Here is a 16,476-nt window from a genome sequence, read left to right as displayed (position 1 = left end):
CACAACCAATCAGGGTTCATAAACGCACCCAGCCAATCAGCGAGGCCGAGTAACAAATCCAAACGAGAGAGAGGCTGAGGGAACGTGCTCCAGTGTGCATCAGAGTCCTCTCATCGGCAACACATGAAAAAAACATGACCCGAGAGAGGATTAATTTGTAAAAACAATATACAAACGTAATATTTGCCAAGGACATTATTAAAAAAAAACTTCCAGCAGACTTATATTTACAATTTACAATTTGAGATTGTGAAATTAACAGCTTCCTTACATTATGCTTTGTCAATTAATGATCAAGAGGTGGCATTTGTTTACTAGATTAATATAAACTGCATTTTTTTGTTAAATTAAGGAAATTAAGTGAATATCCATTCCAGAAAATTAAGTTTCTTTCACCATCAGCCAAAAATATTCCAAAGCACTTGTGCATGTGCACACACACACACACACACACACACACACACACACACACACACACAGCTTCTCTCACTCACATCCTCATTCTCCATCTCCAAAACACACTCTCAGCATTCTCACTCCCAAACAAGCACATACACAGAGAGAGAAAGAGAGAGCGAGAGAGAGTTCAGTACCCGTTCATCCCGGCCCAGACGGTTCAGCTTTAGGTGCTGTGCATGGCTGTGTGGTGTCAGTGCATGTGACAAACTCTTTCTCTCCCTCTCTCTCTCCATCAGCTCTTAATTTAATCCCCCAGGTCTGAGTATTATAGCGAGGAGGCTGGGCTTGTCATAGGTATAGCGGTCTCACTCGGTTAACCTAGGACAATATGGACCTGTGTGGATACCACCTAATAGGATCTGTATATGTGTGTGTGTGAGAGAGAGAGAATGAGAGAGAGAGAGGGAGGAGGGGGAGAGTGTATCTATAATATAATATATACTGTATCTGAACACTCACTTACTACTGTATTCCTCTCTCTCTCTAACTCTGTTTCTCTCTCTCACACACACACATATAATGACTATTTCTAGAAGACAGGCCATGGGAGTGAGAGAGGCTGACACTCCAAGCAACAAAGTGACAGTGAGAGGCATGCACAGAGTCTCAACTCCCAAGCAATCACTCACAACGACTGACAGCCATCAACTTAGCATTCCCCATTTCCCTCACACACAGACCTTCACACAAATTTGTGCATGCACTTCACTGAGACATAAATAAACTTACTCAACTAGTGATACAGAATTGATAAAAAAAATAAAAAAAAATGTCCACAATACACCCCAGTCATTCATTGAAAGTTGCTGAGCATCTTATTGGACTGATTGACTTAAACACGGTGCAGAACATTGGTGGCAGTGCCTAGATTCACACACACAAACAAAAAAGTAAAAGTGGGTGTGTTCTCTGAGGGACGAGGAACACCTTAATGGTGGTAGGTCAGGGGAAGAGTAAATCATGCCTCTGAGGCCGACCGGTGGCAGGCGAGTGGTTGAGAAAACTGTCAGTTATGTGACGTTGTACGGAGTTGTAATCCTGCGGCTCAGCCCTCCAAATCCCCTGGCCGAGGAATGGTCCAGTGCTTGAGCTCAGCACACAGGCGCGGCTCAGCACGGAGGAGGAGGAGGATCGTGCCGGGGCTGGTGGTGAGGGATTCTGGCTGAGAGGCAGGTTGTCCCAAAGAAGATCAATTGGCAACATCACCCATAGCTAGACACGGCCAAGAGGCCTGGGAGTAAATGAGGTGTAAGGTCTTCATTTGAGAGCGATAAGTGAGATAATGTCCGACACGAAGGTACGGAAATCGGACTTGGACGGCCTCTGTCTGAAAAACACTGAGCCAGTCTGCAATAGCAGCTCTTTCCAAGACAGTTTACAACTCTCTGGATCAAGCAACAAGGGCACACACACACCATGAAAAAACTGTTATGAAATGTGTAGCTCTCTGAGTGCTATTACTTGAAAATGTGTAGCTTTCTGAGTCCATGTCCCTTTAGAAAGTAAAGCATCTCCTGTCAGAGTGTCAACCCATCACATCCCAGCCAACTGAAGTGAGAAGCAGGAGTGACTGTTTTTAAAGTCTCCATCTACGTGATCATGGGCATGTCTTATTTCCATTCCAAAAGGATGGAGACATTTGAATAAGAAATGCCTTCTTCTTTTTTTTATCACCTTCTATCCACAAACGCGGGCAAAATAATAAAGAAAATGCCAGGTCAGCTGGAAGGAATGCTAACTTGACTAGCATACATTACGTGTGAGAAATGGAATCTGTCTGACATGGAACTCATTAGGCTAATGACAGGGGCTTTCACACATAGCAAGTACCCTCCAAATCTGAAGTTACATGCTGCTGTTCTGACCGTACATAGCAAGAGACGCTGCTACAGCTTTGTGTCAAAATTCTAGGCAGAGACTAAACCTGACTACTTGAAGAGGGGAGAAATGAATGCACTCAGTCTGAGAAATGAATAAATGGCAGAAAGATATGGTACTTGAGAGGAAACACATTTTGCAAATAACCTCACAAGCCCTTTGACTTTATCCAAGTGCGAGCGAGCGGGCCAGTGTCTAGGCCAACGGCTGCTGACGCTTACCGTAAAGCAGCCGGATTGCATTAAGGGGCAACTTGACCCCCCCCCCAACCCTGGGAACAAGTCTCTTTTCTGAGGGTTAGTTTCTGCCTAATTGCTGGTAATGCATCCACGAAATACAACAGCGGTGCAAGCTGCAAAATCACTTAATTTCTTTCAGTTTATTATACTATTGAGCTGTGCCCTAACAAAACACTGGAGAAACGTGGTTAACTATGTCTGCATTTAGTAATATCATTGTATTGACAATTCTTTGTTTTAATGTTCAAATAGTTTTCACCAAGTGTGTAAATTGAACAATCAGCTAAGAAGCCACTTTTAACACCTGCATGCAAGAAATTCAGTCTGTCTCCGATAATCAGTGGCCAGAAGTTGGACGTCAGAGTAGGCCCTACCTCACTTGTGCTACACAAGGATGAGCAAGCTAAATGTGTTCTCCGAAATGATGTAAATCCGTTTTCTAAAAAGAACTTTCCAAATCACAGCCTTTTAAAAGTGCACAAGTGGTACTCTCGCTCAGACAGCCCTAAAATATATTTGTTCCTGTTTCCATGTGTCTCTCTGTAGTGCCACTAAGGAGCTGTGCACTGAAATCAAGAACAAGCCAGTGAGATACTGAGACAGACAACTGCTGCTACCTTAAGTCAGGAGGGAGAGAAAAAAAAAACAAGAGAGGAAAAAGAGAAATTGACAGAGAGAGAGAGAGTGTGAGAGAGAGAGAAAAGGAGAGAGAATGACATGAAGACCCACTTGAAGTTTAATCTTTAAAATAATTGCATGGGGGTAGGGGGTGGGTGGGTAGGGGCTGTGGAGAGAGCTTCAGAGCCTAAGACACACTGTGACTCCTCTAAACGCACATCAGGGCTTGGGCATCACTGATTCCGGGGCACCAGGTAATCTCCAAATTACACACTGCGTGTGCGTGGTCCCTTTTCTGTCACTGTTTCAAGCCCCCGTTCCCCTCCATCCCGAACCTTTTTCCAGCATTTGCATTCATGCGGGGGATACTCACAAAGGATCTGGCAGTGCCACCAACGGGCAGGGATCTGCCATCCATCCTGGGCATAGGCAATTCCCATAGGGATACACAGTCCATTACAGTGACAGAACCATTACAATGGACAAAAGGAGAGGAAACTTTGTTTTGGCATGCCACTTCCCAGAGCTGCCTCATGGTCACTTTTTTAAATGAGTTACAGCAAATAGCCCTCATCCCGTTGTAATGGTAGAAAACCAGACACAGCCAAAGCATGAAGTCTTAAAACCGCATGCTGTTGATTGCAAACTGCTTTCAATTTCAGTCCGTTTTTGCTGATATATTCTTTGTGAAACTATCGCTCTCTTTCTCTCTCTCTCTCAGCCATGCAATGCTCTGGAGTTTGTTTGGACATGCATGTGGAGAGCAGGTGGCGAGCTGAGGGGCAATGAGATGACGGACCTCAGAGACAGCAGATAGTGGAGTAGCATCACACTCTCTTGCTCTCTCTCTCTCACACACACACATTCACACACACACACACACACACACACACACACACACACACACACACACACACACACACACACACACACACACACACACACACACACAAACACTCACTCACACACACACACACAAACACTCACATTCACACACACACACACACAAACACTCACATTCACACACACACACAAACACTCATTCACTCACTCACACACAAACACACAAACACTCAAACACACTCACACATATCCTCCTGCTTCTCGCCTCTGCGGGCCTACTGTACTGTATGCAGGCTGCCAACTGGGCCAGTGCAGTAACCTAGCAACATGTCTGTCGCCACACTTCTATCAGTAAGGCGCTTTGTCATTTTTTTTATTTTTTTTGGGTGAGTGTGTACTTTTTGTCAGCTTTGAGCGAGTGTGTGAGAAAGGGTGCATGCATATGTGTGTTTGTGTGCATGTATCAAAGTCTCCGAGAGGAACAGTGAATGACTGAGCGCAGATGGGCTCCAGAACAGACGGGTGAACAGACTCATGGACACTTGATCGCCATTTTTTTTGTTTCTTGCCGCCATGGGAAAAGTTCAACTAGGTTCAAACCACACACTGAATATGAAGAGCCTACTGATTGGATCTACTCTACTAGACGGCAACTGCACTGCAAAAAAAAAACTCGCCAGACAATCTCTCTACACTTTGCCTCACAATGTACCCACGGCCAAGTGCCGGAGCGTCCTTCTGCCAAAGTGCGACTGGGGCAGTCACGAGCAGTGAGCCCGGACAAGAGCACTCGGACGTGCTCGCAACGGTCGCTTACCGGTCCTTCTGTCCAGGAGAAGGAGAGCTTCAGAGTGCACCACTATGGCCAGGAAGTGATGGGCTGTTGAGTAAGGGCTCAGCGGAGGGACGGGCATGGGTCTGTTTAAGGTTCTGCCACAAAATTGCAAAGCAATCAAGTCAAAGCCAGTCTCACATCCCGCTACAAATCACTTACTGAGTGGGTGCTCAATTCTACAGGTACAGCTAAATGTATGGGCTTGCTTGTCCATGCTATGATGCTTTTAGACAACAGCTTGTAGCTTTACAAAAAAAATGGATATCAACATGTCCACCACTTAATGTGTTAAAGTGAAAAGTAATAATAAAAAAATATGTCAAATGTATTTAAAAAAATGATGCTCCCCACACAGTCTACTGCTACAGGTCTGACTCCACCAAGCCATACAATAATAAAACATAAAGTATGGTAAGAAGGCGGTACACAGGTTCACAACTACACAGGGTATAAACACATTTCATCTAACCACCAATCTCAGGATTAGAAAATGCAACACAATGTAAAAGCCTGTTTCTATAATGCTAAACTGTAGTGGCCTTGCTTTTGTCTGTGCTATGAAAAAAATATATATATTCAGAATAAGGACCCTTATTACAACTGAAGATGTAAAAAACATACCCTATGAAAATGTATATATGACTCATCAGAAAACATGTTTAGAGCTATCCTCCTTCTCTCACTTTGCCTGAAAGAGCCTTCTCTTTCAGTCTCCATTTCTGCTGAGTCATGTTCTTCATGCACATCTCCTGTCAGGCCCAGCACTGTAGAGACTAAATATTTATCAGCCTGATGCCCACTGGATGCACCCTCAGACCACTGGCCACAAAGAAACCATCGGAGGAGTCGGCTCAGTCACAACAAGTGACAAAACAAAATGCACTCAGCAACAAAAGATGGAGGGAAAGAGAAAGAGAGAGAGATGGAGAGAAAGAGCTTATTATTAGAACTGTTTATATTGTTACTAATATTAATGCTTTGGCAATATTGCCAATAAAGCTAACTGAATTGAACTGAGATAGAGAGAGAGAGAGAGATAGAGATGGAAAGAAAGAGAGATGGAGAGAGAATGTGTGGAAACAGTGGCCTCTGAACAAGCTTGTCCCGGGCTTGCTCCAATCACAAAGAAACAGTGCCCTCTATCCACCCCTGACGCCCACCCGCAATTCGCGACGTGTACAAGCCCTATTGCCTCTGGAACTAAAAGAGCATTTTTCTCCCACTTCACAGTAAAACAAGCACGAACATTTCAGCGACAATCTCTATGCATCCCATGCATAAATTTACACTGACGATGTGCAGGAGGGAGGAATGCCATTTGCTATTAAGCTACATTCAACACTGGATGGAGCTCAGAGGTGCACTTCATGACGCAAACAAGAAAATGAATAAAAAACCAGGACAACGTCAGTGTTTCACAAAATATTCACATAAAAATGAATCCTCCTCCAAAGCTCCCAAACACGTCACACTGAGTCTCATTGAGGCTCCTGGAGTCCATCTCCGATCACACCGACCACATCCCGCACTCGGTCCATTCACAACGCATCACAACAATGCCCACACTTGTGCTCTACCCAGCGATTAGAATGCTTGTGGCTCATGGGGTTTCACTGAACGTCTTGTCTACCCCCCCCTTTCATTCTGAGATCATTCCCCCCTCCCCCCCCCCCCCCCCCCCATACATGTAAATGGAACTGTTTGAGTGGGTTTGTGAATGAAAATGCCATCAGAGAACAGTGCGGCCAGCTGAGCTCCTCAGAGTGGGTGACATCAGAGCATTGCGCTGCGTCTTCAGATGATGCATGAGGACATGTCAAGAAAGAAGCGTCCCCCCACATCCACACGCAACAACTATGATATTGCAGCAGAAGGAGAGTGTTTTTTTCCCCTTCTCCTTAGATGATCTGTTAAGACAATCAATGACTAATGGTTGGGAAAAAGGCAGATGAATCTATAACTTCTTGTCTAATATTCTTATAGAGCTAGCAGTTTCTGAGTACTGCGTGTTATGTATGTGTGTATTTTAACCCCAATGACTAAGGTTAAACCCAACTCAGAGTGCTCCATCTCTGCCCAGCGTCTGTTGTTTACCTTGCTGGTGGGTTGCCATAGAAACCATAGGGATAACACTGCAGAGGGTGCATCTTGCTTTTATGTCAGTGATCTCACCTATAGGAAGCCTCAACAATAAGCCAATCTTTTCAAAACCTGCGTGATCTGATAGATGCCTAGTGTGCCTACTGTGCTGTGACCAGGGGCTTTGTACATGCACATATACAAGTGTGAAAACATACAGTATACAGAGGCAACTTCAGATTCATTTAGTGATATAACATTTACAGTCAAGGTAAACAGGATGACTGAACTAAGGCTCTCTTGAACTATGCGGGGAGCATATGGCCTTGGCCAACACACACCACAACACAACACTCGTCACCAACACCCGTAAACAAGCCATCAGCACCGCATCAAATGAAAGGTGCCCTGTCAAATCCTCCTCTATATCTGAGAGAGGAACGTCCACCGCCTTCTCGACCAGCACTTTGGCATCGACCGACACCCTGTTTTAGTGCCCCCGCTGCACCTTATGTGCCCGTCAACCCTGTGCCACCCACACCACTCTGGCCCTGTCAATTAAAAGACTTTCAGCATGCCTGTCTGTTGGAGCTCAGGGAACAGTGTGGGCAACGCTAGTGTTCCGCCTTGAGTGACTTTTACTTTGCTCGATGAGAGGTGTTGCCTCACTTTTCAGTGCTTTGTGCGAATGTGTCAAGAAAACAGCTCTGGGTCTGTTTAGCTGTGGCCTCCAACAGTGTGAATAGTGGTTGTCAGGTGTGTGGAGGACAAGCTATTTCTTGAAAAGACGTCCAGAAATACAGCAGACGTCAGATACACAGAAGGTGGTCAGTGTGAAGGCAAATGTAATCAACGCAAGGACTCATGACTGAGGAATGGATGGTCCCATCATTGCACTGCATTTACAATCTGGGTTTGTGGACAGTGGATTCATTAATTTCCATACTACATACATTTGAATGTCATTAAACAATTTGCCGGAAAAAAAAAAAAAAAAAACACCCCCTTGACATCCTGCCCTCTGTCCATTTCCCACCACCCCACCTACTGACCAGTGGCACTTTGCGCTGGGCACCCGAAAGCCGGCGTTTAACTGTCAGCACTCTAGCCAGCCTTCGCACAGACACTCAGACTGCACTCACCCAGCCTCTCTTTCAGCACTCTGCAGTACACCCCCCTCCCAGCGGCCCATGTTAATTACTGTCCGCTGGCGTCGTGTTTTTGTGTGTGTGAATGAATGAATGAATCTAAAGCAATAACTTGCTAACGATTCACAGGCTGCCATTATGCAGTGCCGAGACACACGACTGTCATCACCTCAGCCACAGAACATCCCTCGCTCTAGTGCTGGATCTTCCCTTCAGGGTGGAGAAGTCTGACAGACAGGGCTACACATGGGCCCAGTCGCCTCAAAAGCCAAGCAGGGGTGTCCCTCTATTTTCATACAACTTCTGAAGACACAGCTCTTCAGAGAGTACCTCCTTTCCTAGCACTACCAACACCTGGACATGCTAAATCTACCACTTAACACTTGACTATCAATCTTCTAGAACTGCCACTTGATTCTATGTGAGGAGCACTTATTGCTGCACTAACATATCCATGTCACACTGTACCTTCATTGTTGCCTTTATTTGTAAGTCGCTTTGGATAAAAGCGTGAGCTACACGACTAAATGTAAATGTGCAAATGTAAAGAATAATTATTTTTAAAACTGTGATGAAAATGCTAATTAGGCTCAGCGCCATTTTCACAGATGAGGCTGGTGAACACCTGTGGCTCATCAAATGCTCAGTCCACCTCAATTATGCAGGCAGAAGTGAGTTTACAGTGACAAAGCTTGTAGCACAACGCTCCAGTAAGGCAGGCAATCTCTCTCATTCTCTCAGTGGTAATCCTGTTCTCCCCAATGAACGTAATACTGTAGTAAAGATAAAAGGATTAACGAATGAATGAAAAGGGGCATAGATTCCAAGCCCGCAGTGGGTGTCGCTGGAAATATGAGAGGATGGATGTACTTGAAGATTCTATGTGTAAACAGGATAACGACTCGTTGCTATTGTCGCAATTTCAGTCTCCAGTATCCTACTGACTGATGTTCTATAAATTGTGTATCTTCCATGCTTCAAGTACAACTGCGCCCTAGCAAATTTGTGCTACAAAACTGAATCAAGTTCCAATCAGTGGTCCATTTCAACTATGGCACCATGTCACACTAACCTATTTTTTGAGGCAAACCTCTCTGCAGTGCCAAGACAGTGAACACACAAGTGTGGTTATGCTTATGGAAGGGATTTAACAGCATAGATTGCACATTCAAACCTGGATACCAATAAAACAGAAACCAGAATCATATACAACATGAAATCATTTTAATATCGCTCACAAGAGTTATGACAAAAGTTTATGTTAAACATAATGTGTTAAAAGTGATTTTCAAATGTTCTATCCCAACTTATAAACTATAAAATACAAACCTTGTCAGATTTATGTCTACAGCATGAGAGTTCTCCACATGCTGAAGGTTTCAGATCCAAAGCAAGTGTTTGGATACTGACTCACATTAACTAGATGAGTGAATATGTGTGGAGTGACACAGATAGATAGGCAGATACAGACAGGCAGAAAGAAAGAAAAAAGAGAGGGAGAGAGAGAGAGCGAGAGAGAAAGGTTCATTAATGGACACTGACTGTAGAGAAGAGGTCAAGACATTCTGTGCCTCTTAAAGAAGTGGTTTAAGATTAGAACTGAAACTCAGCATTGATGGATGATGCATCTATTATATCTTTGCGAGCACTGCTATCAAACCAACAAAAAACACCTTGTTTACGTATACACAAACACAGGCGCACAAAAACACAAATACGTGGTGGTTTACATAACCATAAAGCATGGCATCTGAATGTTCCCCAATTTCCACTTTAATTATTGATACACGAATTATTGATATTTAAATTTAATTTCGGTTAACTGAAGAAATCTTTACATCCATATCATGGAACAATACGCCAGTCCAGAGAATTCAAAACTCAGGACCTACAAATTCACTTCCACAAGCTGATTATTTATCAGTTCCAGATGACGCGTGTCATAGAAGCACAAAGATTCCATCCCTACACACTACCCAAAGCTGTTGAATTACTTATAATCATAAGATGATCAATTTAACACAAATCAATCTATTTTAAAAAAGCTCACAAAAACATTACTGAATCAATACATCAGTCACAAAAGCACCAATTACCTGAACATTACCAGGAAAACTGAAGATGCGATACGAAATGTCCAACTCAGCTTGGATTCAGAAACTTATTAGCTTTTTTAAAAAACGTGTGTCCATTTTTTTTATCGCACTACACTGAAATAATTATCTTGATTAGCCACTTACATTTGTGACTTTATCAATTTAGTTTCATGTCCACATTAATGGAATGTCATATTTTGATGAACCTGAATTACCTCAAATGAAAATATGCATTTCTTTATTTTGGAATAGAGTGTAAGCATCTAATTTAATAAATGGTGCTGTAAACCGTAAAAGCTTTCCCTCACTTTGTTAACCAGCAAAGGCTGTTTTATAGACTGTTGAGAACACAAATCACAAACTGTCAGTTTGTTCCTGTCTGGTGTGTTGGATCTAACCATTTCCATTTGTACAACAACAATGACACCTATCAAACACTATTTTCATAGTGCTCCGTACACATTTACATATAACAAAACTAATTTTCCCTTTTCAATAATATCATTTTCATTTTAATTAATCCAAAAATAAATTGATTCAAACAATATATCATACCATTTACGCTACAGGATGATTCAATTTAATTTGCATGACCATAAATTACAACAATAGTTCTTAATAATAAATGGGAATTTCATTGATATTCTGCTTACAGATTTCAGTTATTCTGAATATTAAATAAAAGGACAATTATGACAAAACAGATATGACAACATTAATGCGAAAGTAGTAATTGGTTCTTTAAATTTCCACTAACTTGCCATTCACCATTAGATCCCACAGTAATACTTTCCATAGACTTTCCTTTCATTGAACTGAGTGAATGCTTAATCTCAAATTCAGTTATGTGAAAAAAATTTCTAGTGTGCATTTAACAATTTGTTTCGATCTGCATGACTGTAAGACTTTATTTTATAATGTTTTATCAAGCCTATTAGTAGATTCAGTGACATTGCAACTAATATACATTGTAATGATACTAAGTCTGCTACAATGATGTAAATTGATGTTTCTGGTTAGGTAAATATAATGATGAATGAAATATGAGTATATCAGACTGTTAACCCATTGCTTTTATACAGCAATCATTAACCTAGAAGGCACCACAGGAAAAAAAACCAGCAGTGCCCCCTATTGTGCTTTGGTCCATGTTACATAGCATACTTCCTCGAGACGTGCTGTCAGGCGCCACCGTTCAATGCTCAAAAATAGTGCAAAGGCGACAAGAAAGCACTCAAGAAGGGGAAGATCTCTGCATCTGTTCCTTATACAAAAGACGACCAGAAAATGTTGTCCAACTGACTTTATTTGTTCAGGCAAGCATTAAGAAAAATCCTATTTACAATGACAGCATGTACCACAGAGACTGTATGCCATTTCCAACATATTCAGCCATTAAACAATTATGTCATTATTCAACATATTTAATTTGATCATTACTCAGGCCCTGATAAATGCACTCAATGTGTCTAACACATTTAAATGGTTTCAAACTTTTGCAAACATGTTTCCTCAATAAACATATATCTAGTCTATCTAAGTAGCCTAGTCTATCTGCATCATAGATGTATATATATCTATGTATCTGCATAAGCAGTTCAACATGTGTGTCTCACTGGACTCTTTCAGAATGCATTGTAATGTGATAAAGTTTGCACAGAATAAAATTAATTTTGTTCTTGAAACCATGCAAAGTTACAAACCATGCAAAGACTAAAATAATTTCTAAAATAATAATAATTAAACAAAACGATTATAAACGCACAGCGAGCAGCAAAAACTCTCAAAAAATAAAAATAAACATAATCACAAATGTATATTTCTTGTACAAAATGTTTCTTGTAAAAAAATACAAAAAGTATACATGTTGAAAATATCTCAAAATGTAATTAATTGCATGCCCCTGCATTATTGGATTACATTTTAGGATAGTGTGCTTGTGATTACTTAACCTAAACAGAGATGTTGTTAAAACGGAATTTAAGGCAGAATTTTTAAAACTTAAATGTTGACTCTCCACAGCCGAGACATTTTATGAGAACAGACAGCAATCATAGTGCTTAATCAAACCTGATCACAGCTTAACTTTGTGAAATAGGCCTAGTGGACATTATGCTGATGCAGCCAATTGATGCACATTTAAACACATAAGGCTTAAAGCCACGTGGCCTTAAGATGGTGGTCTGCTTTTTTGGAGCTGTACTAATGCAAAATAATAATGTTTACAAAATTAACATTCCCGTTTGTCATATATATTTCTTGTTTACCTGAGGCAAACGTGATCATATTCTCAACATTCAGAATAGGAAATTACAAACTGACTGTAAAACAAAGTTTCCAAATCTGAGTGTTCATTTTGAGCCATGCGCAATACGACATCCAAAACCATTTGCGCACGCTATTCTATCAGTGTCCTCGGCCTACATTTAGTTAGTTGTTTGCGTCATATTAATGATCAGTAATAAAACACTGATTTAACCAGTCATTCACATTCTATCTTACAGCGTAATGTTCTAATCAGTGAGCCTAATTAGTCTAATTGACTGCTGTAGACCAGATTTGCGTAAAGCACACACCATCTCTTAAGCATCTGTCAAATGTTGCTGCCGTGACATCAACATACTCAACAAACCCATTTATACATTGTTGACTGGCGAAATAATAACTTATAATCGTAATATGAAACGGCATGGTTCGTAATCAATTCAATTAAAACAAATAAATAAATAAAAAAAAGAGCACACAATTTAGTGCTTATTAATTCTGTGCTGTCGCTACACACACTGCAAGCAGACTAGGGGAGAGGCTTGTGGGGCGTAGGCTATTACTCCACCATGGCCGCCTCTTCCACATCAAGGCTGTGGCCATCTTAACTTAATCTCCATGAACTGAGCTACAGTGGAAATACATGCGAGGGCTTTCACATAATATAACTTACAGCGCTGCAAGAGAACACCTAAAACGTACACTATTACGTCAGAAGTTTTGGGGACGCATTAACATTTTGATGACTGTCTGGGTCAAATCTAATTGCAACAAAATTAACCTTGTTTCAAGAACAGTATCTCAGTCTCACGAGAGGCCAAGCTTTCACAAAAACACCGAGGCCGAGACTTGCATTTCTTACAGCATATAGCCCATCTTTACCTCAGACTTAGCCCTACATTCTGATAGACGCTAGCAAGCCTACTCATATACCCCCCTTATAACACCGAACCCAGGTTGTGCATGGAGGAAGTACATACAGAGGGAATCACGTGACCACCAAGGCCTAACCATTTGCCATGAGGTCACGCACTGGGAACCCATACCGCATGGGCAAAAACTGCCGTCGAACATGAATCTGACATATCAGCAATCAGTAGGCTAGAGACATTGATTCACGGCCAAGATAAAAAAAAATACCCTGTCCAATAATTTAACACGATATACGTTCGTTGTTCCAGCACTGCAGTGGCTCATAAACATAGGACTACAATCGCAAACATGGATAGCCAAACAATCTCGATGTACAGAAAAAAAAACTCCACATTTCATGCTTTTAATTAGCTTTACATTTTACGTAGTCTTTCACTGACTGTTCGCCAAAAGCGTAAAAATATAGTCTACTACACCTACAATATACAATATACATATCAGAATTATCAACGACATTCTATTGCTTATACTCAGTCCCCATTTAATTCACAACGTTCATAAGAGGTAAAATTACCACCAACAATGTAAACTGCAACGTAAAAGGCCACATCATGTTTGGAGAGGTCTGCACTGGTCTAAGTAACTCTAGCGTAGGCTAGGCTACTGTTTGTTGTAATGGCAACTACACGAGAGGTATAACGTCAAGCTTGTTTACGTTGTGCATAAGACACGATTAAGCTACCCTATGAATCCTTAATGTAAAATGATTCTACATGTCATCACACTGCCAGTGTCTTGGGACAACGAGACAGCGACTAATTCCACACAGGCCTACAGAAAAGTATTTGCAATAGGCCATAGCGAAATACAAGCAAGAAGGCTGCAAGATGGTAAAGGAAAACATAAATTAAGCAATAACATTACCTTAGTTTTTTGGGAACAGAGTAGTCTACCTCAATCACCTTCCCATGTAATTCAACTTTTCCTGAGGGGGGAATGGAACAGACAGTATCATTAATCATACGTAACCTAATGTAACATTTCTCACAGGACGACTGATAGGAATTTATAGAACGGCAATGTTCACATTGTAGCAGCTACATTTCCTCCAAAGCTACATACAAGTGCATTGGTACAGTCTATGCTATACCATATGAGGTAAACGTGAACTTGACTAAATTACTGTTGGAACAAATGACGGCATAGGCCTTTAGTTTAACCATTCAACACAGAGTAAGGCTTCAAGGTGTGTAACGTGTGATATTCATTGGCGAGAAGTTTTGAAATCATATTTTGGAAATTCGGCGCCAAATGCTTCAGCTCATAGTTAAAAGCTCACGATGAGGAATGGGCAGCCATGCTTTCCACTCCCACAAACCACACAGCAATGAGGATACTTTTTTTTTTTTTTTTTTTTTAAAGAATGGAACATCAAAGAGGACCGATTTGTACCCACGAGAATGTGCCTTTCTCTCCTATGCATGCATCTCCTCATCATGTTTATGAAGCTCTGGTGGTGCGAAATACGTCCAGAGCAAAGTGAGGTGTTTTCCATTTTCGATACCATTATGTATGAGTGGCCTGGCGCAGCTTAGAATTGGGATCTCACCTCGTCCCCCCAGCTACCTGTTTATTAGCACTTTGCTCCGGACCCCCATCACCTACCTTCAAGACACCTCGTAAAAACATACCTAGACATCGTAGGAACATGGATATGACACATTCTTTCCAGTTAATACGGTCGGTTCTTTTCAATAAAATCAAGATAAAAAATAACTGAAAAATAATTATGCCTACCCGAACATCAGACCATCCCATACATTCCTATAGCTGATTGGTAAGAAGCCCCATTCAACACAGAATGTTTCTAAAATAAAGGTGAAGAATGTAACTGCTGGGTACTGTTTCGTTTATCACAAAAACGCGTTGCATAGTCCTGCTTTATGACTTGAAATTTGCACACATTTACGTCCATGGTATCTGTGAGAACTCGAGCGCTGATGTAGCCTAACGGCGCACAGTCCCGAGCGGAATACTGGTAAGGTAATCACAATTACTTTGCTTTTCTTTTCCAATTATGCTCAGAGGGCTACAAACGTGAAGACCCGATAAAACACATGACGGATTTGTTATCCTTAGAATTGAAAATGCACTTACCAGATAGAGTTTCAATTGCTTTAATGGCCCAGTTTTGATCGGGGAAGTCCACAAAGGCATAGCCGGATTTGAGCAGGACCTGATCGGCCACTGGAAGCTTCCTCTCACCAAAGAGCTGCTTCAAGTCCTCGACGGTGACCGAAGGACTCAAATTCCCGACATATAGTTTGTTCATGATCTAATAAAATCCTGGTAGAGAAGTTACGGTGGAAGTAATGAATTCGATAAAATATGAAACAATAAGAAAATAAAAAATAAAATAGAAAATTCTGCTGAAAAGCAGCAATCACCCCCCAGATCCAGTCGACCCCCAGCTACAACTCGGTTCCTGGTCAAACTCTTTTTACTGGGATTGAAAAAAGTGTCGTTACGACGCTACTCTGAAGCCAACAAGCGCCGCCTCTAAATAAAATCGCTCTTATACATCAGAAAATTAGTTTGAATGTGTTTACGGAATACAGCATCATATTATTTATGTAGGGGCACGCGTAGCCTATTTGTGACCAGACACCCGAGTATGAAATTGAGCTCTGTAGGCCTACGCTATGGAAGTTCATTCAAATCATGCCATTGAGGAGTGTCTCAACCAGTGGTTGAACAAGGTAAGAACTGAACTGTAGGATCCCCACGGTACATGTGGACTTAGGTTATGATACATCTCGATGGGATAGGCTATAGCCTAGGTTACAACGTAGGTTTGTGAAGTACGTAAACGCAAGGAAGGCCTATTCAGTATCAGACTCTTCATGTAATGTGATGACAGCTCATATTTACGGTCCACATATCTAAAACATAGTTTAGAATGATTGAGACGCCGTATATCGCTAAAGTCCCCAGGTTTTCAGGACCATTGAAAAAAACTACAACCTTATTTGGAATCACACCCCCGTAGTCTCTTCAATCGATGTAGGCTATGACATATTGAAGGGCGAATGGATAATGTCCATCCAAGGTCCGAGCGCAGGGTATCTGTAGGCTACAAGCCG

The 16,476-nt window shown here is 41.6% G+C and overlaps 1 protein-coding gene across 4 annotated transcripts in view; it reads right to left on the bottom strand.

The window, feature by feature from the left end:
• Positions 1–16,424, bottom strand: part of igf2bp2a (insulin-like growth factor 2 mRNA binding protein 2a) — a 54,315-nt gene extending 37,891 nt beyond the window's left edge. The window contains exons 1-3 of one of the 4 annotated variants that reach the window (XM_042068016.1): positions 16,358–16,424; positions 15,491–15,679; positions 14,258–14,318 (exon numbers count right to left, since the gene is read on the bottom strand). In XM_042068016.1, coding sequence (XP_041923950.1) covers positions 14,258–14,318; positions 15,491–15,665 — 236 coding nt within the window. In that variant the 5' untranslated portion in view covers positions 15,666–15,679; positions 16,358–16,424. The other 3 variants (XM_042068017.1, XM_042068009.1, XM_042068024.1) reach the window with 3 other exon arrangements.
• Between the last annotated feature and the right edge of the window lie 52 nt (positions 16,425–16,476).

This window comes from Alosa sapidissima, chromosome 2 (assembly GCF_018492685.1).
Source record: "Alosa sapidissima isolate fAloSap1 chromosome 2, fAloSap1.pri, whole genome shotgun sequence".
In the NCBI taxonomy this organism is placed as follows: Eukaryota; Metazoa; Chordata; class Actinopteri; order Clupeiformes; family Clupeidae; genus Alosa; species Alosa sapidissima.
This window is presented reverse-complemented; position numbering and strand designations above follow the sequence as displayed.